This window comes from Loxodonta africana, chromosome 2 (genome assembly GCF_030014295.1).
Source record: "Loxodonta africana isolate mLoxAfr1 chromosome 2, mLoxAfr1.hap2, whole genome shotgun sequence".
NCBI lineage: Eukaryota > Metazoa > Chordata > Mammalia > Proboscidea > Elephantidae > Loxodonta > Loxodonta africana.
This window is the reverse complement of record NC_087343.1, coordinates 229,626,518-229,649,426: the sequence shown is the minus strand read 5'-3', so window position 1 is coordinate 229,649,426 and position 22,909 is coordinate 229,626,518. Positions and strand designations below refer to the sequence as shown.

The following is a 22,909-nucleotide window of genomic DNA, read 5'->3' as shown; positions in this document are numbered from 1 at the left end:
TACTCTTATTATAATGCCTTTGAAGCATTGTAATAAGAGAACATTACAAAATATTTTATGCCAAGAAATTTGAAATGTTTTGACAAATCCATCAAATTCCTAGAAATCTATTTCAAAACTGACTCAAGAAGAACTGACAACTGTCGAGCAAGTGACACCCGCTACCACCTCTGGGGGAGGATCGTAACCTACTCCTAGCTTGCAGGTGTCGGGGTCTCTAAGAAAGACATGAGCCACACAGGTACTGGATGGAACAACACTTTACTCACATAGAGAAGAGACAGCAAGATCAACTTCAGCAGTGGGCATGGGTCCCCCAGAACTAGCAGGTCTTACTGTGCGGCTGACTTCCCTTCAGGGCTTTGAACTGGTTTGTTCTGTTTCGAACCCCTGCTGAGAATTTACATTTCTAACAAGTTCCCTACTGAGAATTTGCATCTCCACCCCATAAACCTGTTGCTGTTGAATGACTCCAATTTATAGCGACCCCACAGGACAGACAGTAGAACTGCCCGTAGCATTTCCAGTGGGTGGGTTGCCGGTGGATTCAAACCGTCGACCTTTTGGTTAGCATCCATAGCCCTTAAGCGCTGTGCCACCAGGGCTCCACCTCCACCCCAGATCTGCTGAATCGGAATCTCCAGTTAGAAGAGCCACAGGTGATTCTCATGTGTAACGTCCTGGACACTTGTTAGAAATGTAAATTCTCAGCAGAGGTTCGAGCTGGAATGAACCAGTTCAGAGCTCTGCTTCTCTGTGCTGCGGGAGAAGGAGCCAATTTTCTCCTTGCTGGGAACAGATATAGAAGTGGAAGGTGTCCAGATGCCGTATGATACACACGCTTAGCCAAGCAGTGCCTGGGAATGTGGATCTGTGCTCACGGCAAGAGGGGAGGGATGTTCCATAGGCCAACAGCTGCTGTGGGATGTGTTTTGGGTCAAGACAGTCCAGAAGGAGTCAGCCGACAGTGTCATCCCGTCCAAGAAGCCAGGCAGACATATATGGTCACGCACACAAGGTTCATTCGCGGGTTGCAGGGAAAGGCAGCAGGCTGCAGTTGGACCGCCACCTTCCACAACAACTCTAAGAATCCTATAACCATTAAGCAAACGGAACTAGTAATAGGTCCAAATTGCTTTACTGGCACATTTGACCAAATATTCAAGGAGGAAGTTTTTCCAAGCTTATGGAGATTCTTCCAGAGAACAGAAAAAGAAGACATACTCACCAACGCATTATATGTAGTGAGCATCACATCGATATCAAATCGGACAGGGAAAGTAGGAAGGATTAAAATCACAGGCCAGTCTCTTACAGATATCAAAGCCAAAATCATAAACAAAATATTAGCCAAGTGAACCCAGGAATATATCAAGAGGTTAATACACTGTGGCCAAGGCCAGAGTCCAGGAATGCAAGGTTGGCTTAGCGTTAGAAGCATCAGAAAATCGATGTAACCCACGGCACTAAGAGATTAAAAAAGAACCACGTGATTATCTCAATAAATGCAGGAAGAAAGTGATAGAATTTAACATCATAAATGCAGAACGAGTGTTGGATAGAATTTAGAATGCCAACCCGGTGCCATATGCATGCGTGATAAAAACTCTTATCAAGTAAGAAATAAAAGATCATTTCCATAATCTGATAAAGGGCACTACAGAAAACGTTGGCTAACATCACACTTAAAATAAAACTTGAAAGCTTTGCCTTGGAGACTGGGAGCAAGACAAAGACTCTCACTAGCTCTGCTTCTGTCCAGCATTGTACAGCACAGGAATGGGAAAAATGAGATAAAACATGCAAAATTTGGCAAAAACAAGTGTCATTCACAGATGATATAAGTCTAGATAACCAAAAAGATAAATTATTAGAGTGGTCAGGGTGTTGAGGAGGATTACCACATACAAAACCAATATATAGAACACACTTGTATATCTGTGTAGAAGCAAAAAACATTTGGGAAACGAAATTTGTGAAGATTTCCAGTATCATCAAAAGCATCATGTTTCTAATTTCAAGTCTAATAAGAGATGTTTAAGGCCTCTGTTATGGATTGAATTGTGTCCCCCCAAAATGTGTGTCAGCTTCACTAGCTATAAACCCTGACCTCTGTGATGTTAATGAGGCAGGACTGAACCTACAGGATTAGGTTATATCTTCAGTCAGTCTCTTTTGAGATATAAAAGAGAGAATTGAGCAGAGAGGAGAGGGACATCATACCATCAAGGAAGAAGATCCAGGAGCAGAGTAAGCCCTTTGGACCTGGGATCCCTGTGCTGAGAAGCTCCTACTCCAGGGGAGGATTGATGACAAAGACCTTCCTCCAGAGCCCACAGAGGGAGAAAGCCTTGCCCTGGAGCTGGCACCCTGAATTCAGACTTCTGGCCTCCTAGACTGTGAGAGAAAAATTTCTCTTTGTTAAAGCCATCCACTGATGGTATTTCTATTATAGCAGCACTAGATGACTAAGACAGCCTCTGTGGGGGAAATTATTAAATATTTTTGACAACAGTAAAGAGAATCTAAGTAACGAGTCGTATCCATGGAAGAGTCCAAAGATGCTCAATAAAAATCCAAATGGACTTTTTTCTAGGAGGGAGTGTGAAAATTGAGATTATAAAGTACAACCAAGCTACTCTTGAAGAACAAAGTGAGAGTGTTTGCTCTGCCAGATAGCAAGATTTATAATAAAAGTATAGTCATCAAGACAACAAGGTCTCAGTGCCAGGGTAGATGCTCTCTTCGTCCCTCAAAGGCACAGAATGGTGAGCTCAGAAACAGACCTGTGCATAACTGGACTCTGGCCTACTCCCAGGTGTGTTAGTCATCTAGTGCTGCTATAACAGAAATACCACACGTGGATGGCTTCAACAAGAGAAATTTATTCTCTCATAGTCTAGTAGGCTACAAGTCCAAATTCAGGGCATTGGCTCCAGGGAAGGGCTTTCTCTTCTCAGCTTTGGAGGAAGGTCCTTGTCATCAATTGTCCCCTTGTCAAGGAGCTTCTCAGTGCAGGGACCCTGGGTCCAAAGGACATGCACTCCTGCTCTCCATTCTTAGTGGTATGAGGTCCCCATGTCTCTTTGCTTGCTTCTCTCTTTTATATCTCCAAAGAGATTGGCTTAAGACACTATCTAATCTTGTAGACCTCATCAGTATAACTGCCGCTAATCCATCTTGTTACATCATAGCGATGGGATTTACAACACACAGGGAAATCACATCAGCGGATAAAATGGTAGACAGTCATACAATCATACAAGGGAAGCGTGACCTAGCCAAGCCGACAGGTATTTTGGGGGGACGCAATTCAATCCATGACACCAGGGCACCTGTGCAAGGAGTAGGAAAGGATGGTCTTTTCATAAACGGTGCTTGAACTGTTTAACCTCTTGGGAAAAATGAAATTGGACCCCTATCTCACACCACACTGAAAAATCAACTCCAGGTGGGCTTGAGTCATGTGAAAGATAAAACCCTAAACCTCTTAGATGGTAATGTGGATTACCTGATGACTTTATCAGATAAGGAAGGATTTTTTTAACAGAGAGACTAGTGCACTAACCCCAAAGAATAAGATTGACTTGTTTGACTACTAAGAATTTCGGTTCATCAGAAGACGCCATAGAAGAGTGAAAAGGCAAGCTACACAGGCGGGAAGATATTTACAATACATATAACTGTCAGTGCTCCAGCATTTACATATATAAAGAGCTCCTAAAAATAAATATGAGAAAGACAGAAAATTGGGTAAAGACTTGAAAAGTGACACCACAGGACAGGAAACAGAAATGGCCAATAAACTTGGAGCAAGGAGCTGCCTGTAACAGTCCTCCGGACAATGCACATGAATGCCAAGGGGAGGTGGAGCCCCACGCCCAGCAGATGGCCAGGAGTTAGCACACCTGACATATTAAGAGTAGGTTCGGCTGTGAAGCACCAGGAACTCCCCTGCACTGCTGGTGGGAAAGTTTCTGGGGTCATCTGGTCAGGTTGAAGGGGCACAGGCATCCTGACTCCGCAGTCCTCTCCTGGAGCAACGTGTGCTCAGGAGCAGTCTCACAGAATGTCCCACCAGGAAACAGCCCACACGCCGTCAGTGTCCAAAACCAAACCAAACCCCAGTGCCATCGAGTCAATTCCGACACATAGTGACCCTATAGGACAGGGTAGAACTGCCCCATAGAGTTTCCAAGGAGTGCCTAACTGATTCAAACTGCCGACCCCTTGGTTAGCAGCTGTGGCACTTAACCACTATGCCACCAGGGTTTCCATCAGTGTCAGGAGGTATAAATGCACTGCAGTGTGTCGTTGCTCAGAAAGGCCTGGGGCCTCTCCAGGTCACAGAGCTGGAGGCAGAACCTGGAGAAGCTTCTGGATCTCCTGGCTCCTGTCCAGGCCTTCTTTACCCAGGGTTGTCTTCCTGACTTAGATGGTGTCTCTGACTGAGTGTCCCTTTCTGTCCTCAGAGCCCACAGTGGTGTTTGCCAAGCAGCAGCCGGTACAGAGCGAGGTGCGGGCTGAGGTGGGGGCCAGCGCCACACTGAGCTGTGAGGTGGCCCAGGCCCAGACGGAGGTGACGTGGTACAAGGACGGGAAGAAGCTGAGTTCAAGCTCGAGGGTGCGCGTGGAGGCCACGGGCCGTGGGCGGCGGCTGGTGGTGCAGCAGGCGGGCAAGGCGGACGCCGGGGAGTACAGCTGTGAGGCTGGCGGCCAGAAGGTCTCCTTCCGCCTGGATGTCACAGGTGGGTGCTAGGGTTGGGTGAAGGGGGAGAGGACCTGACAAATTGATGGAGTGAGGGAGAGGTTTCTCAGCAGGACTTGTCCTTGTTCCCTCTGTTTGAGCCTGTGCTGGAGCCTCTGCTGGTGGTTTCTGGACCAGGGCTGTGTCCCCTGCCAGAGGTCCTCAGGGTCCTGAGGCTGCTTGGGACACAGTCCTGCCCAGGACTTCCCTGCATGATCTGCCAGTTTCCTCCACCTTCTCCACCACAGCCCCCATCTTCCCCAGCAGGAAAGCCTGTCACCAAGGCTTCCTTATACGTTGGTCAGCTGTTAAGGCCCGAGTTCTGAGAAACAGCCACACTCGGCCTTGGGTCTGCAAGCTGACTTCTTTCCTGTTTTAAGGACCACTGGTTCCATGTAGGAAACCTTGGTGGCGTGGTGGTTAAGTGCTATGGCTGGTAACCAAAAGGTCAGCAGTTCAAATCCGTCAGGTGCTCCTTGGAAACTCTATGGGACAGTTCTATTCTGTCCTATAGGGTCGCTGTGAGTAGGAATCGACTTGATGGCAATGGGTTTTCAGGTTCCATGCAGGAGCCTCAGCCGGAGGGGCTGTGTGGCTGTGGGTGCTCTTGCTCTCAGTGGGCCTGGGTCCTCTGTCTCTGGCGCTGGGGAGCCTGGCAGTTGAGCTGTCCCGAGGCCTGCCTCTGCCTGCTCACTGTCCCACAGCCCCTTCTGGCCACTTCTTTGCGTAGGCCTTGCTCTGCCTGGCCACTTCCCTCAACCTGTGGACTCGGGGACTGTCCTCACATAGGGACAACCTCCTGGGAGGGCTGGCAGGAGAGTCCTGCTCCCCTACAGTGCTGATAGAGTTCCTCTTAAACTGATGAGAATGCCTGTTTGATTGGCCTGCTGTGGTCACACAGAGCCAGCCACTGTCACCCTGGCCCCTCACTGGCTGGCACTGTGGTCCCCCCTGTGGCCCTCAGGGTCTCTCTGAGTGCACCCTCACTCAGCCCCCTGTCAGACCCTGCAGGAGCCCCTCTGGCACTCTCTTCCCTCCCTGAGGCATCACTCTGCCCCACAAGTGCAGAGTGAGGAGGCCCTTGCAGCCGCTCACACCGCTCAGCCTTGCTCCTGGCCCTGCCGCTGACACTGCCCTCATCTGCCCCCTGTGGCCCTCCCACAATGTGGGCCTGACTCACGGGTGGGTGGGGGCTCTGTGAGGACGCCACCTGCTCTACCCTGCATTTTCTGCCTGTGGAGCAGTGGAGCGGCTCCCGCAGGCAGACCCCCTGGCAGCTGGTGCTCAGCGAGCATCTGCAGCAGCCCCTTCTTTTCACCCGCCTGACCACTTGCCAGACGTGGCCTCTTCAGGCCGTGGTCCTGGACGTGGTGTTGTAAGCAGCTGTTGTGACGTAGCTGCTCCTACCCCACCTTTTTTCTCTTGCTCGCTCGGCAGAGGCAGCAGCCAGTCTGGGGCTGGGTGGGTGCTGCAGAGGGATGGCAGAACGTCACAGGCAGGCCTTCCTGCAGGCCTGGCCCTAGCAGGTGGTCTGCAAGGTCCCCCTGCGGAGGCTCTCATTCTGGCTGACCCCTCCTTCAGAACCGGAGCCTGAGCCTGGAGCCCTTGAGAAACGTGGCCACAGGAAGCCTCTGGTGGTCAAGGAACACGAAGACATCGTCCTGACGGCGGTACTGGCTGCATCCTCTGTGGCCACTGTGGCGTGGTTCAAAGACGGTGTGGAGATTCGCCGCAGCAAGCGGCATGAGACCACCAGCCTGGCGGACACCCACACCCTGACAGTACATGGCGCCCAGACCCTGGACAGTGCCATATACAGCTGCCAAGTAGGCGACCAGCGGCAGGACTTCCCTGTCCAGGTGGAAGGTGAGCCATTCTGAGGGTGGCCAGCCCCCAGCCTGCCCCACCACACAGACCCGGGTGCTCGGCAGCCCTGAGCCCAGCCCAAATGAGGGAGTGAACTCAGTGTGGCCCAGTCTATGCCAAGCACACCCGGGGACCCGGACTCGGGCTCTGGCTGCTTGGCGACCCTGCACCTGAGGGCGGGGGGCTGGCGTGGGTGCTCAGGTGCATGGCCTGGCCGCCGTCCTAACCCACACACTGATGACCCTCTTGCCCGTACAGAGGTTGGTGCCCGGTTCTCCCGGGCCCTGGAGCCGGTGAGCGGGGAGCTGGGCGGCCAGGTGGTGCTGGCCTGCGAGCTGAGCCCGGAGCAGGCCGAGGTGGTGTGGCGCTGCGGAAGCACACAGCTGCGGCCCGGCAAGCGCTTCCGTATGGAGGCCGTGGGGCCGCTGCGCTCCCTCACCATCACCAGCCTGCGGGCAGAGGATGCGGGCGAGTACGTGTGTGAGAGCCGTGACAACAGCACCCGTGCCTTGCTGTCCGTCCAAGGTATGTGTGGCTTTCTCCTGCCCACCCTGGAGACTCCTGCTCCTCCCAGCCCTTCTGGGGAGGCCACTTGTAGGCAGTGACCCCTAGTTACACCTGCGGGATGCTCTGCCTGCCCCTTTGTGACCCACCCCGCCCCGTCCCTCCTTGTTCCACCCCTGCCTCCCCTTCTCTGGACCGACCCATTCCTCCCTGGACCGCCCCTCACTGCCCTGCCCCACCCCGTCACTCCCAGCTCCACCCCTTCCCCCAGTCTATCCCTGCCCCGCCCCACCCCATCCCTCCCCACTACGCCCCTTCCCCATCTCTCCCTGCCCCTTACTTGCCCTGCCCTGCCCCCACACCTCAAGCAGAGCATCTCTCTGCAGTTCCCCGAGTGGTGAAGTTCACGTCTGGGCTGAGCGGCGTGGTCACGGAGGAGGGTCGGGAGGCTACCTTCCAGTGCGTGGTGTCTCCCAGCGATGCTGTGGTCACCTGGTACCGGGACGGCGCCCTGGTGCAACCCAGTGAGAAGTTTCTTATATCACAGAGTGGTGCTAGCCACAGCCTGACCATCTCTAGCCTGGCCCTGGAGGACTCGGGCCAGATCACGGCGGAGGCTGAGGGTGTGACCTCCGTGGCAGCCCTCAAGGTCCGAGGTGAGAGGTGTGGGCCTCAGGACCTGGGGGCAGCTGCAACTCTGGCTGCAGGCATCTCCCACGTGGGCCGATTCAGAAGTGGTCACAGCACTCAGGCCTGTGTCCAGCTCATCTGCCTGGCCTCGGGGGAAACAGAGGGAGTTGTCAGCTGGGAGGGAGGAGCAAGTGGGGCCCACCACCTTCTCTGTAGCGGAGAAGGTAAATCCTGCCTGTGTACCTGGGGGATGCAGCTGTGGCGGCTGAGCCTCCACAGGGGCTTCCTGGAGGAGGCAGCCCACACTGAGTAGATGGATGGTGAGGCTGGAGGGAGTGGGGTCGGCAGGAATGAGCTCAATGTGCATAGGAGGAAGCAAGGGCTGGGCCTGGCTGACAGCAGAGATGTGGAGGAAGAGCAGAAAGGAGGAGCCCAGGCTGACAGCATGTGGGGCTGGGGTTCACTGGAGGGTTACAATGGAAGACTTCGTTGTAGGCTCTTGAGTAAGAAAGTGATGTGGGGAGGTGGGAGCCCCCTGAGTCCCTGGGACCTTGTTAAAACCAGGGCTTTGAACTGGTTTGTTCTGGCCTGAACAACTGCCAAGAATTTGTATTTCTAACAAGTTCCCAGACCGTTCATTACATGTAAGAATCGCTTAGGGATCTTGTTAAACTGTAGATTCTGATTCAGTATATCCGGAGTGGCAATGCAAAATCTCAACAGGGGATTTGTTGGAAACTCGAATTTGCAGCAGGGGTTCGATCCACAATGAGCTGGTTCGAAGGCCTAGTTAAAAGGCTTTTGGGCATGCAGCACCTCTGGGTGGGCCTGAGCATCTGCGTGTGTCATGCCCTGCAGACACTGGGGAAGGAAGCAGCTGTTCAGGGCAGGGCCGCAGGAGGTGGAGAGGGTCCGGCGGGGCAGTGGACACTGGGGAAGGAAGCAGCTGTTCAGGGCAGGGCCGCAGGAGGTGGAGAGGGTCCGGCGGGGCAGTGGACACTGGGGAAGGAAGCAGCTGTTCAGGGCAGGGCCGCAGGAGGTGGAGAGAGTCCGGCGGGGCAGCGTCCACTGGGGAAGGAAGCAGCTGTTCAGGGCAGGGCCGCAGGAGGTGGAGAGGGTCTGGCGGGGCAGCGTCCACTGGGGAAGGAAGCAGCTGTTCAGGGCAGGGCCGCAGGAGGTGGAGAGGGTCCGGCGGGGCAGTGGACACTGGGGAAGGAAGCAGCTGTTCAGGGCAGGGCCGCAGGAGGTGGAGAGGGGCCGGCGGGGCAGCGTCCACTGGGGAAGGAAGCAGCTGTTCAGGGCAGGGCCGCAGGAGGTGGAGAGGGGCCGGCGGGGCAGCGTCCCTGGGGAAGGAAGCAGCTGTTCAGGGCAGGGCCGCAGGAGGTGGAGAGGGGCCGGCGGGGCAGCGTCCACTGGGGAGGGAAGCAGCTGTTCAGGGCAGGGCAGCAGGAGGTGGAGAGGGGCCGGCGGGGCAGTGGACACTGGGGAAGGAAGCAGCTGTTCAGGGCAGGGCCGCAGGAGGTGGAGAGGGGCCGGCGGGGCAGCGTCCCTGGGGAAGGAAGCAGCTGTTCAGGGCAGGGCCGCAGGAGGTGGAGAGGGTCCGGCGGGGCAGCGGACACTGGGGAAGGAAGCAGCTGTTCAGGGCAGGGCCGCGGGAGGTGGAGAGGGGCCGGCGGGGCAGCGGACACTGGGGAAGGAAGCAGCTGTTCAGGGCAGGGCCGCGGGAGGTGGAGAGGGTCCGGCGGGGCAGCGTCCACTGGGGGAGGAAGCAGCTGTTCAGGGCAGGGCCGCGGGAGGTGGAGAGGGTCCGGCGGGGCAGCGTCCACTGGGGAAGGAAGCAGCTGTTCAGGGCAGGGCCGCAGGAGGTGGAGAAGGGCCGGTGGGGCAGCGTCCCTGGCCTCAGTTTTCTCCTATAAAGAGTTCTGAGTGTAGCCCGGGCCGGGGGTGTGCTTCTCAGCCATGCCCAGCTTGGAGTGGCACTGTGGGCAGCTGGACAAGGACCTGAGCCAGGCCGCTGTGCCCTGGGTCTCCCAGGCAGGGGATGACTGTGATGCCTCTCCCCACCCACCCACCCCCCGACCCGTCCCATTGACCCCAGAGGCCCCTGTGCTGTTCAAAAAGAAGCTGGAACCTCGGACGGTAGAGGAACGGGGCTCAGTGACGATGGAGGTGGAGTTGTCGAGACCGTGGCCAGCTGTCAAGTGGACACGGAATGCGGCTGCCCTGGTACCTGGTGAGAACGTGAAGATCCACGCTGAGGGCACACGCCACCGCCTGGTTCTGCACAACGTCGGCTTCTCTGACCGTGGCTTCATAGGCTGCGAGACACCTGATGACAAGACCCAGGCCAAGCTGAATGTGGAGAGTGAGTGAGGCAGGACAGGCGGGTGTGGGCATGGGGGGGTGGTCAGGACATATGGGGATGGGCAGAAGGGGTGGGCCAGTTGAGGGGGGCAGGGAAGATAGGTGGGGGACAGTCGCATGAGTGGGGCCAGCCTGGGGGAGTCCAATCCTGCACAGGGTCCTCGGGGAGGTGGACTTCAGAGACAGGCCTCTGACCCCAGTTATGGCACCCCACTGGGCTCTGACAGCTCCAGGAGGCCAGGCTGGCCTGAGTGTTGCTGGTCCTGGCCAGGAGGGCGGGTTTGTGCAGTGGCTCACCCCGCCCCTGCATGCACTATCCCCCCAGTGCGCCAGGTCTGCCTCGTGCATGGCCTGCAGGCGATGGAGGCCCAGGAGCAGAGCAAGGTCACCATGCAGGTGGAGCTGTCACATACAGACGTGGAGGGCACCTGGACTCGAGATGGGCTTCGGCTCCAGCCGGGGCCCTCGTGCAGCCTGGCTGTGAGTGGCCCCACCCACACGCTCACACTGTCCGGGCTGCGGCCAGAAGACAGCGGTCTCATTGCCTTCAGGGCCGAGGGTGTGCACACATCAGCGAGGCTGCTTGTCACTGGTGCGTGGTCCTGGGGTCTTCCCAAGCAGGAGGGGCAGGGGGCCAGTGGTGGCAGGGTTCGCATTTCTCGTCTGGGAGCTCCTTCTTGGAGCCAAGCTCCGCAGCTCTGTCCAGCTCAGGCCCGTACCCTCCTGCCTTCCCAGAGCTGCCTGTGAGGTTCATCCGCCCGCTGCAGGATGTGGTGGCCACAGAGAAGGAGAAGGCAATCCTGGAGTGTGAGCTGTCGCGCCCCAATGCTGATGTGCGCTGGCTGAAGGTACCTGCTACCCACCCAGGACCCCTCCCCTTGCATTGCAGCCCGACCCTGGGGCTTGACAGGATCTGTCCTTCCACAGGACGGTGTGGAGCAGCGGGTGGGCAAGAGTGTGGGCATCACAGCCCAGGGAGCCTGCAGGAGCCTCATCATTTACCGGTGTGAGCTCGGGGACCAGGGTGTCTACGTGTGCGATGCCCATGATGCCCAGAGTTCTGCCTCCCTGAAGGTGCAAGGTGAGGGTAGGAGCAAGGTGAGGGCAGGGGTGGGGGTTGGGGCTGAGGGAGGACATATGCTGGGCTTCTTGGGTTGCCTTCCATCCCACCTCTGCCTGTAGACCTTAGCCAGCTGGGGCGCAGGGGGCTGGGGAATGGGCCCCCTGCGTCCGAGTGTGACGAGGCCTTGCTCACCGCCCCAGGTCGTGACATCCAGATTGTGAGGCCCCTGGAGGATGTGGAGGTGATGGAGAAGGAGGGTGCCACCTTCTCCTGTGAGATCTCCCACGAAGAGGTACCTGCCCAGTGGTTCCGAGAGGGCAGTAAGCTGCGGCCCAGTGACAATGTGCGCATCCGCCAGGAAGGTACGCCGGTGGGCAGGCTGTGGGCGGGCTGCCAAGGCCTCTCTTTACCCTCCCCCAGCATGGCCCACACGGAAGGGCTGTCCCCACTGCACCTTTGCCCGTGCCCCTGACCCAGGGCTGTGTGCCTTTCATCCTCAGGAAGGACAAACACTCTGATCTATCGGAGAGTCCTGGCGGAAGATGCAGGTGAAATCAGATTTGTAGCCGAAAATGCGGAATCGCGAGCCCAGCTCCGTGTGAAAGGTGAGGGGCAACTGAGGAGAGGGTGGGGGCTGGACAGTGTGTGTGTTTGCATGAACATGCGTGTGTGTATCTATGTGCATGTGCGCATGTGAACACACGTGTGCAGGCCCTCACGGGGGTTGATGGTGCGTGTGCACATGTGTGCCTGTGTGAAGTGTACACATGGTGTGTGTGTGTGTTCATGGTGTGTATGCGTGCACATAGGCATGTGTGGACACGTGTAGGCCCTCGTGGGGGCTGAGGGTGTATCCATGAACGTGTGCTCATGTGTCTCCATATGTGTGCTTGTATGTGCGTGCGTAATGTGCGTGTGTATTAGCATGTGTGTGAATGGTATGCCTGTGTGTATGGTGTATGTGTGTGTCTGTATCTTTGCATGTGTGAATGTGTATGCCTAGCGTGCATGGCATGTGTGTACACATGGTGTGTTTGTGTACATGTGCGTGCGTGAACACTTGCGTGTGCAGACCCTCATGGGAAGGGTGTCTGCAATAGGAAGACGAGGAGGGCCGCCCTGTGGGTGGGAGAACGTAGGTTCTCCCCCTTGTTTAGTGTGGAAGGACACGTGAGTGCTCTTCCTGGGGCCCTGATAGTAGTCAGGAGAGCAGCCGCACTGGGGCAGGGTGGGGTAGGCAAGTGGGGCAGTGGGGGAGGGAGGAGGGTCTGCAGATGAAGGGCGGTCCGGAGCGCAGGGCGGGGATCGGCCTGTGTGGGGTGGGCACACTGGCCACCAGTGTTGACCTGCTCGGCCACATCTGCAGAGTTCCCTGTGTCCATCCTGCGCCCACTGCGGGACAAGATCGCCATGGAGCGGCATCGGGGCGTGCTGGAGTGCCAGGTGTCGCGGGCCAGTGCCCAGGTGCGCTGGTTCAAGGGCAGCGTGGAGCTAGAGCCCGGGCCCAAGTACGAGATGGTCAGTGATGGCCTGTACCGCAAGCTGGTCATCTCCAGTGTCCAGCCAGAGGATGAGGACAGCTACACCTGTGATGCCGGCGACGTCAAGACCACTGCCCAATTCTTTGTGGAAGGTGTGGGGCTGGGCTGGGCAGGAGCTAGGCTGTGGTGATTGCTTCTCGTGGTGGTGTTTCTGACTCCATCAGCAGAGGGGTGATGAGTATCTCGGTGGCCATCGGGGGGAGTGTGTGTGTGTGGTTTGCTCCACGGATGAAACCCCAGAGGAGAGGTTGGGCCTGGCTGGATGTGTATGGGGCTTTGCTCCCAGGACAGAAATAGTTACCTCTGCTGCCGAGCCCTGGAGGAGAGGGCAGACTGGCTTCCATGGGACCTGGCTGGGTGTGTGGGTGGGGCGGGAGGGTTTGCTCCCAGGACAGACAGGACTCCCTCCTCTGTGGAGCCCTGGAGGAAAGGGTGGGCTAGCCTCTGAGGGGCCTGACTGGGTGTCTGTGGAGGGGTGGTTTGTTTCCAGGACAGGGACCACGTCCTTCCCTGAGGAGCCCCAGAGGACAGGGTGGGCTGGCCTCCGCAGAGCCAGGCTTTGACTGAGCCCTGCCCTACAGAACAGTCCATCAGCATCGTGCAGGGCCTGCAGGACGTGACTGTGATAGAGCCCGCCCCTGCTTGGTTCGAATGCGAGACCTCCATTCCGTCTGTGCGGCCGCCCAAGTGGCTCCTGGGCAAAACAGCATTGCAGGCAGGGGCGGACGTGGGCCTGGAGCAGGAGGGCACCGTGCACCGCCTGGTGCTACGACGCACCAGCTCTTCCATGACGGGGCCCGTGCACTTCACCATTGGCAAGGCCCGCTCCTCCGCCCACCTCGTCGTCTCAGGTGACTGTGCACACGGCCGGGGTGGAGGGGAGACGCTCAGGCAGACGGGGTTCCTGGGTGGAGCTGGCCCCCTGCCCACCTTGTCAAGTGACTGCTCACATGACTGAGGTTGGGGTGTCAGCCTGCCCGCCCCCCTTGCCATCCATCACCCAGAACTGATTCTGCCCCCACAGATGTCCCCGTGGTGCTGACGCGGCCACTAGAGCCCAAGGCCGGGCGGGAGCTGCAGTCAGTGGTGCTGTCCTGTGACTTCCGGCCCCCCCCCAAGGCCGTGCAGTGGTATAAGGACAATGTGCCCCTAGTACCCTCTGACAAGTTCAAGATGATGCTCGAGGGCCACATGGCAGAACTTCGTGTCCTGCGGCTTACTCCTGCTGACGCTGGCGTCTACTTGTGTCAGGCGGGCAGTGCCCAGAGCAGCGCCATGGTCACCGTGGAGGGTATGGCGAGGGGTCCAGTGGCAGTGGTCAGTGCTGAGGGCAGGGACCAGGTGCTGAAAGGTCTCTGTGTCCCCACAGCACGGGAGGTGGCAGTGACACAGCCCCTACAGGACATAGAGGCCACGGAGGAGGACCTTGCCTGCTTCTCATGTGAGCTGTCTCACGAGGACGAGGAGGTGGAGTGGTCTCTCAACGGGACACCCCTGTACAACGACAGCTTCCACGAGATTACCCATGAGGGCTGCCGCCACATGCTGGTGCTGAAGCGTGTCCGCCGGGAAGACACGGGCACTGTGCGCCTCGCCTCCACCAAGGTCACCGCCTCCGCCCACCTGGAGGTCAGAGGTGAGTGCTGGGCCCAGGAGTGGAAGAATGAGGTGCCCTGGCAGCCTGCTTACCCTGTCTCCTCTGCCCCCTGCAGCGAAGCCGGTGGTCTTCCTGAAGGTGCTGGACGATGTGTCGGTGGAGGAGCAGGGAACACTGGCCCTACAGTGCGAGGTCTCGGACCCCGAAGCCCGCGTGGTGTGGTACAAGGATGGTGTGGAGCTGGGCCCTGGTGACAAGTATGACTTCCTGCACACGGGGGCCACACGGGGGCTCGTGGTACATGGTCTGAGCCACAAAGACGCCGGCCTGTACTCCTGCCACGTGGGCCCCGAGGAGACCCGTGCCCAGGTCAGCGTGCATGGTACGTGGCCTCGTCACCCGACCCCGAAGGCACTGCTGGGGTTCTGGCAAGGGGCAGAGTGCCACCGTGAGGGGTCACCCTTGTGCAGGGCTGAGGATCTGCCCTACAGAGAGAGGAGAAGCCAGTCTGGCTTCCTGGAGAGCCAGGGTGTGATGTGGGCTGAATGAGGCCTGAGTTCAGGCAGGGTAGGGGGAGGGAGCTGAGGCCAGAGAACCCACCTGCTGCAGGAAGGGCACAAGGGCTTGGAATCTGCTGGACCCTGCCTGAGAGAGTTCCAGCATGGGGGAGGGGGGATTCAACAGAAGATGGGGACATTACTCTGCATGGAAACTCTGGGCAGAACCAGTGCAGTGTGCAGGTGGGGAGGGGGCTTCGGTACAAGGAGAGGGCATGGTCTGGGAACAGTGTGGGCTAAGGACTGCAGGCAGGCCCTATTCTTGTTCCCATGAAGTCTTGGAAGGCTGAGCAGGGCAGCAGGCAGAGTGGCCCCACCTAGTCGTGTGGCCTGGCCTCTGGCCCCACGGATGTGTGGCTTCTCTGAGCATATCCACAGTCTGGGCCCGGCTCCCTGGATGAGGGGATGGTCGTCTGACTGTTTGCTGCGTGTGTGCCTGTTGTCCTGCACTTATGGAGTGCTTCCACTTCCCAAAGTGCCTTTGTCTCTGGGGCCCTGCTCTTTGTGATGACACAGGAAAGGGGAGGGCAGTGTCGTGGGAGTGTCGCTTGGAACCCTGTCCTTCCCCTCCTTCCGTGTCCTTCCCCTCCTTCGGTCATGGGTGATCCTCCCTCTCCAAGTTCCCCACCTTCCTCTGTAGCAGATAGAAAGGTGGCCACCCCATCAGACCCAGATGCTGGGGGACACTGGGCTTCTCCTCTGCCCAGGTTTGGCCAGACTGAGACCCAGGAGGTGGCCCCAAGAGGCTGCAGATGCAGCCGAAGCAGTCCTGCTGTCGGGGTGGGGAGTGGGTGTGGGGCCTCTCTAGTTGGTTGCATTGCTCCACGGCTCAGCAGTCTTGTCTCGGGGGTCCGCTACTGGCTGGGCCATTGACGGCTGTCCCCATGCCCCTGCAGACCTGCATTTGGGCATCACCAAGAGGCTCAAGACAGTGGAGGTGCTGGAGGGTGGGAGTTGCAGCTTTGAGTGCATCCTGTCCCACGAGAGTGCCAGCGAGCCAGCCGTCTGGACCATCGGCGGGAGGACAGTGGGCAGCTCCGGCCGCTTCCGGGCCAGGCGCCAGGGCCGCAAGTACACCCTAGCTGTTCAGGATGCCGCAATGAGCGACGCAGGAGAGGTGGTGTTCTCTGTGGCGGGCCTCACCTCCAAGGCCTCCATGGTGGTCAAAGGTGGGCATGCAGGCTGGGGGGTGGTCACTGCAGGCTGCTGGCTGCTCAGCCTGGCGCTTCTCACATGGCCAGGATTGGGACCTGGGCTGCAGGAGCACTGGGGTGCTCCCAACTGTCCTCCAGCCCTGGTGAGCACCCCTGAGGCTGTGGTGGCCCGAGGCTGCCTGTTGGGGTCACGGGGGCCACCACTCTAGAGCAGAGCTTTTCCAGCTCTAGGGAAGAGCCAGGATTTCTCATTCTGATCCGTGGCCTGATGGCATGTGAGAACTCCTGCTGTGTGCAGCTCCACACAGCCCTGGGCACGTCCTGAGAGGCAGTATTCAGACTGATGCCTGAAGCATGAGACTCTCTGTCTCATATCCTCATGCTCCCCAGACCCCCTCCTGGGAGAATCTGGGCTTCTGGCCTTCCTAAGCTCTGAGGCTCCTGGGCCAAGGTCCCTGAGTGCTAGGGTACAGGGTCTGCAGTCTGAGCCGCTGTGGTCCGAGTGCCTGCCCTACCCCTCCCTGGACATGGATGGATCATGGTGAGCCTTACAGGTGGGTATTTCTCCCTCCAGAGAAGCTAGCAGGCATCACAAAGGCCCTGGAGGACCAGCAGGCGACACTGGGGGAAGACGTGGTGCTGAGCTGTGAGCTGTCCCGGGCAGGCACCTCGGTGCGCTGGCTGAAGGATGGCAAGGCCATCCACAAGAGCCAGAAGTACGAGGTGTGCAGTGAGGGCACTCGGGCCCTGCTGGTCATCCACAGGGCCACACTCAACGACTCGGGCGAGTATGCGTGCGAGACAGAGACCTCCAGGAGCGCAGCCAGCCTCCACGTGGAAGGTGATGGCAGGGCCAGACCCAGGGCCCACCCTGCTCTGAGCTTGCTGTTCTTTCCAGGGGGAGAGCTGAGGCCAATGGGGTGGGGAGCTGTGCAGGCACGGGAGGCTCTGGCGTAGGGCTCCTCTGGCCCTGTAATGCCCATGGTGGAGTGGGGCTGTCCTGAGGGTTCTCATCCCCTGTCTAACCTCTCCTCCCCCAGAAAGGGCTAACCGCTTCACCAAGGAGCTGACTGATGTGCAGGCTGAAGAGAAGGGCTTGGCCGTGTTTGAGTGTGAGACGGAGCGTCCCGTGACCACAGTGACCTGGCGCAGGGGCCTGGTGGAGCTGCATGCCTCGGGCAAGCATGCACCCAGCCAGGAGGGCCTGGCTTTGAGGCTCACCATCAGTGCCCTGGAGCGGGCGGACAGTGATACCTACACCTGCGACATTGGCCAGGCGCAATCGCAGGCCCGGCTCCTGGTGCAAGGTGAGGTGCTGGGCCCTCAGAGCTGCAGGCCGCCTCACAGGTGCCCACTGCATGCAGTTGCCATGGCCAAGTGCATGCTCAGGTATCCAGGCTTGCTCAGGGCAGAGCCTGGAGCCCCAAGGTGGCTCAGAGATCAGGGCTCTGCCACTACGTGGCTCTGGACAAGCAAACCTCAGTGTCCCCATTCGTAAGAGGAGGGAGTTGCACTGGGCAGTCTCTGTGGAATGCCTGGGTTGATCTCCTGGGACGAGTCTGATGGACCTTCTACATTCTTGCCCTCATGTGCTCAGTAAATACTCCTGAGCAGCCCCACGTGCTGGGCATGGTTGGGCCCCATGCAAGGGCTTGGCACATACGAGACAGGCTCTGGGGAGGCCCGGAGCCACACAAGTTCGCTGGCTGCTGGCACTGCTGTGGCTGGTTCACCCAGAGCCAGGCCGGCCACAGTACCGACGCTCAAGCCCTGCTCCTTCTTTAGGAGACAGTTGGGTGGTATACCCCACTGTCCTGTCAGGTAGGGGATGCTTCCTGTGCAGAGGGGCGGCCTGGCCCAGACATGCAGATAGACAGGAGCCTGGATTGTGGAAAGCTCTGGCTTCAGGGAAAGCTGACAGCCCATGTTACCATAGTTGATGATTGTGTGGCTTTTTGTCACCACTGTTTTGGTCTCCTCTGTTTGAATGACACTTTGTGTCATGGGATGGTTTCAAGTAACCATTCTGGTTGCTCCCCACAAGCCCCTGCCTTCAGTTAGGTGAAGGTCACTGTTGTTTTGTGTGCCACTGAGTCAGTTCAGACTCATAGCAATCCTATACGACAGAGTAGAACTGCCCCATAGGGTTTCTATGATCTGTATGGACACCACTCTGACAGTTTGTCGTCCTGTGTTGCCTTTCGAGTTGCTGTGATGCTGGAAGCTAAGCCAGCAGTACTTCAGATACCAGCAGGGTCACCCATTGTGGACAGGTTTCAGTGGTGCTTCTAGAATAAGATAGACTAGGAAGAAGGACCTGGAGATCTACTTCTAAAAAAATTGGCCAGTGAAAACCTTATGGATAACAGCAGAACCTTGTCTGATACAGTGCTGGAAGATGAGCCCGTCAGGTCACTCAAACGATGACTGGGGAACAGCTGCCTTCTCAAAGTAAAGTTGACTTAATGACATAGATGGGATAAAGCTTCTGGGCCCTTCAGATGCTGATGTGACACGACTCAAAATGGGAAGAAATAGCTTCCAACATCCATTAGTGATCGGAATGTGGAACACATGAAGTATGAGTCAAGGAAAATTGGAAGTTGCCAGAAATGACATTGAACACTTGAAGATTGATATTCCGGGCATCAGTGAGCTGAAATGGACTGGTATCGGCCGTTCTGAGTTGGACAATTATATGGGCTGCTATGCTGGGAATGACAAATTTGGAGAGGAACAGCGTCACATTCATCGTCAAAGAGAACGTTTCAAGATCTATTCCGAAGTACAGTGCTGTCAGTGACAGGATAATATCCACATGCCTGCAAGGAAGGCCAGTTAATACGACTGTTATTCAAATTTACACACCAACCACTAATGCCAACGATGAAGAAACTGAAGATTTTTACCAACTTCTGCAGTCTGAAATTGATCAAAGTTGTAATCAAGGTGCATTGATAATTACTGGGGATTGGAATGCAAAAGTTGGAAATAAAGCAGAAGGATCAGTACTTGGAAAATATGGCCTTAGTAATAGAAATGGTACCAGAGATCACATGATAGAATTTTGCAAGACCAGTGACCTATTCATTGGAAATGCCTTTTTTTTAATAACATAAACGGTGACTATACACGTGAACCTCTCCAAATGGGATACCCAGGAATCAAATTGACTACATCTGTGGAAAGAGATGATGGAGAAGCTCAATATCATCAGTCAGAAAGAGGTCCAGGGCAAACTGAAGAACAGACCATTAGCTGCTCCTATGCAAATGCAAGTCAAAGCTGAAGAAAATGAAAATAAGTCCATGAGAGCCAAAGAACGACCTTGAGTGTATCCCACCTGAATTTAGAGACCATCTTAAGAACATATTTGACATGTTGAACACTAATGACTGAAGATGAGACAAGTCGTGGGAAGACATCAAGGACATCATACATGAAGAAAGCAAAAGGTCATTAAAAAGACAGGAAAGAAAGAAAAGACCAAAATAGAAGACGTCAGAAGAGGCTGTGAAACTCGCTCTTGAATGTCGAGTAGCTAAAGCAAATGGAAGAAATGAGAAAGTAAAAGAGCTAGGCAGAAGATTTCAAAGGGCAGCTCAAGAAGACAAATTAAAGTATAATAATGACATGTGCAAAGACCCAGAGTTAGAAAACCAGAAGGGAAGAACATGCTCAGGCTTAAATAACTGAAGAAAAAAGTCGAGCCTTGAGTTGCAATATTGAAGAATTCTATGGGGAAAATGGAAACCCTGGTGGCGTAGTGATTAAGAGCTATGGCTGCTAGCAGAAAGGTTGGCAGTTCAAATTCGCCAGGCATTCCTTGGAAACCCTATGGGGCGGTTCTGCTCTGTCCTGTAGAGTCGCTATGAGTCGGAATCAACTCGACGGCAATGGGTGGGGATGGGATGGGGAAAATATTAAATGATGCAGGAAGCATCAAAAGAAGATGGAAGGGATACACACATCACTGTACCAAAAAGACTTGGTCGATGTTCAACCATTTCAGGATGTAGGCTATGATCAAGAACCTATGGTATTGAAGGAAGAAGGCCAAGCTGTACTGAAGGCATTGGCAAAAAACAAGGCTTCAGGAATGACAGAATACCAATTGATATGTTTCAGCAAACAGAGGTTGTAAGCACTCACCTATCTATGCGAAGAAATTTGGAAGACAGCTTCCTGGCCAACTAGCTGGAAGAGTTCCATATATATGCCCATCCCAAAGCAAGGTGATCCAACAGAATGCGGGAATTGTTGAACAATATCGTTAACATTATACACAGGTCACATTTTGCTGAGGATAATTCCAAAGCAGTTGCAGCAGTACACTGACAGGGAACTGCCAGAAATTGAGCCTGGTTTCAGAAGAGGACGTGGAACGATGGATATCATTGCTGATATCAGATGGATCCTGGCTGAAAGCAGAGAATACCAGAAAGATGTTTACCTGTCTTTTATTGACTATGCAAAGGCATTCAACTGTGTAGATCATAACCAATTATTGATAACATTGTGAAGAACAGGAATTCCAGAACACTTAAATGTGCTCATGTGGAACCTGGGCAGACAGAACAAGGAGATACTGCATGGATTAAAATCAGGAAAGATATGCATCAGGGTTGTTACCTTTCACCATACTTATTCAGTCTGTATGCTGAGCAGATAATCTGAGGAGCTGAAATATATGAAGAAGAATGAGGCATCAGGATTGGAGGAAAACTCATTAACAACCTGGGATATGCAGATGACACCACCTTGCTTACTGAAAGTGAAGAGGACTTGAAGCACTTACTGATGAAGATCCGAGACCACAGCCATGTAAAAATGGCGTGGCAGAGACATCCGACCTCCTGTAACTTCAGGGGGAAGAGAGAGAATCATTATCAGCGTCAGCAACCCAAGGCTGATTCCCGTGAGGTAGAGGTCAGACACACTCCTGTCTCCAAACTTTTTATCAAGTCTGCCACCAGCCGTTCCTCCCACAGCACTGTCTACTTCTCTGCTGCATTCGATAATTCATTGCAGTGGCTACACAGAACTCACAGACAAAACCCATGATTATGCGGTTTATTAGGGAAGTAACAAGTTACAATTCAGGATCAGAAACGACTCAGGATACAGTCCTTGATAAGAACAGCTTCTTCTCAGCTGTGCCTGATGGGCCTCTCTCTCTGGCCCTCTCCTTGGGCAAGTCTTACAATGCTCTTTAGCCCCGCTAATAAGTGCCCAGGGGCACCCCACTCTGCCAGTCAGCCTGAGCCCAAAGGCGCTCAGCTCTCCCACCGGGTCGGCAAGCCTAGTTCCACAGGCAAGTGCCTGGAGGCATCCCATTCTACCAGGAAGCCTCCTGGCTGAAGGCGCTCTTGCTCTGTGAGTTGGCATACTCACTGTAGCTACCTTGCTCTATGGGCTGCGTAGCCCATCGCCCTGTCTTGCACTGGTCTCATTGTTCTGCTGCTGCTGGTTCTCTGCCACGCTTGCCGCTGCTTCTCACTGTCTTGCACCATCTCCAGTGTTTTAACAGCTCTCTGTCTCCTGGGTCTGGGAGGTTCTCAGTGCAGGGATCCTGGGTCCAAACAATGTGCTCCACTCCTAGCTTTTCTTGGTGGTAGCGGGTCATACCTTCTCACTCACTTCTCTCTCCTTTTATCTTAATAATAAAAAGATGTGACTGAAATAGGGGTGTGACTTGAATAAGGGTAGTAAGGGTAGTGACTGGGGTAAGGCTGGTGACTTGAGTCACACCCTCTAGTAAGGCAGTGACTCAAGATACATCCCAGTCTAATCTTGCCTCATTTACATAATGGACAACACGCCTCAAATGTGACCATAACCACAGGCATAGAGGCTGGGATTTATAACACATCACAAAATGGATGGCAACCACACAATACTGGGAATCATGGCCTGGCTAGAAGGGCCATATTAAGTAATTGACTGCATCTAAAGCCTTTAGTGTGAATTACACATCAACGTAAAAAAAAACAAAAATCCTCACAGCTGGGCCAATAAACAACATCACGATAAATGGAGAAAATATTGAGGTTGTCGAGGATTTCATTTTACTTGGATCCACAATCAGAGCCCACAGAAGCAGCAGTCAAGAAATCAAACAATGTATTGCATTGGGCAAATCTGCTGCAAAAGAACTCTTTAAAGTGTTAAAAAGCAAAGAAGTCACTTTGAGGACTAAGGTGTGCCTGACCGAAGCCGTGATATTTTCAGTCACCTCACATGCATGCAAAAGCTGGGCAATGAATAAAGAAGAGTTGATGCCTTTCAATTATGGTGTTGGCGAAGAATATTGAATATACAATGGCCAAATCCCAGAAGAGTGAACAAATCTTTCCTGGAAGAAGTACAGCCAGAATGCTCCTTAGAAGTGAGGATGATGAATTAGCCATTAGAGAAATGCAAATCAAAACTACAGTGAGATACCATCTCACTCCAACAAACCTGGCATTAATCCAAAAAACAAAAATAATAAATGCTGGAGAGGTTGTGGAGAGACTGGAACACTTATACACTGCTGATGGGAATGTAAAGTGGTACACCCACTTTGGAAATCGATTTGGCACTTCTTAAAAAGCTAGAAATAGCACTACCATAGGATCCAGCAAACCCACTCCTTGGAATATATCCTAGAGAAATAAGAGCCTTTACATGAACAGATATATGCACACCCATGTTCGTTGCAGCACTGTTTGCAATAGCAAAAAGATGGAAGTAACCAAGGTGCCCATGAACGGATGAATGGATAAATAAATTATGGTATATTCACACAATGGAATACTGCAGATCGATAAAGAACAATGGTGAATCTGTGAAACATTTCATAACATGGAGGAATCTGGAAGGCATTATGCTGAGTGAAATTAGT

General features: G+C 55.0%; 1 protein-coding gene across 1 annotated transcript in view; it reads left to right on the top strand.

Moving 5' to 3' along the window:
* The window catches only part of OBSCN (obscurin, cytoskeletal calmodulin and titin-interacting RhoGEF), a 224,764-nt gene that overhangs the window by 97,987 nt on the left and 103,868 nt on the right, over nt 1–22,909 (top strand). Inside the window, exons 18-35 of the mRNA XM_064279626.1 lie at nt 4,473–4,748; nt 6,329–6,613; nt 6,872–7,138; nt 7,504–7,773; nt 9,846–10,112; nt 10,437–10,703; nt 10,847–10,959; nt 11,039–11,192; nt 11,375–11,536; nt 11,675–11,779; nt 12,541–12,807; nt 13,297–13,566; nt 13,740–14,006; nt 14,085–14,351; nt 14,428–14,694; nt 15,766–16,038; nt 16,598–16,864; nt 17,064–17,330. Coding sequence (XP_064135696.1) covers nt 4,473–4,748; nt 6,329–6,613; nt 6,872–7,138; nt 7,504–7,773; nt 9,846–10,112; nt 10,437–10,703; nt 10,847–10,959; nt 11,039–11,192; nt 11,375–11,536; nt 11,675–11,779; nt 12,541–12,807; nt 13,297–13,566; nt 13,740–14,006; nt 14,085–14,351; nt 14,428–14,694; nt 15,766–16,038; nt 16,598–16,864; nt 17,064–17,330 — 4,311 coding nt within the window. The remainder of the gene's footprint in view (nt 1–4,472; nt 4,749–6,328; nt 6,614–6,871; nt 7,139–7,503; nt 7,774–9,845; nt 10,113–10,436; nt 10,704–10,846; nt 10,960–11,038; nt 11,193–11,374; nt 11,537–11,674; nt 11,780–12,540; nt 12,808–13,296; nt 13,567–13,739; nt 14,007–14,084; nt 14,352–14,427; nt 14,695–15,765; nt 16,039–16,597; nt 16,865–17,063; nt 17,331–22,909) is intronic.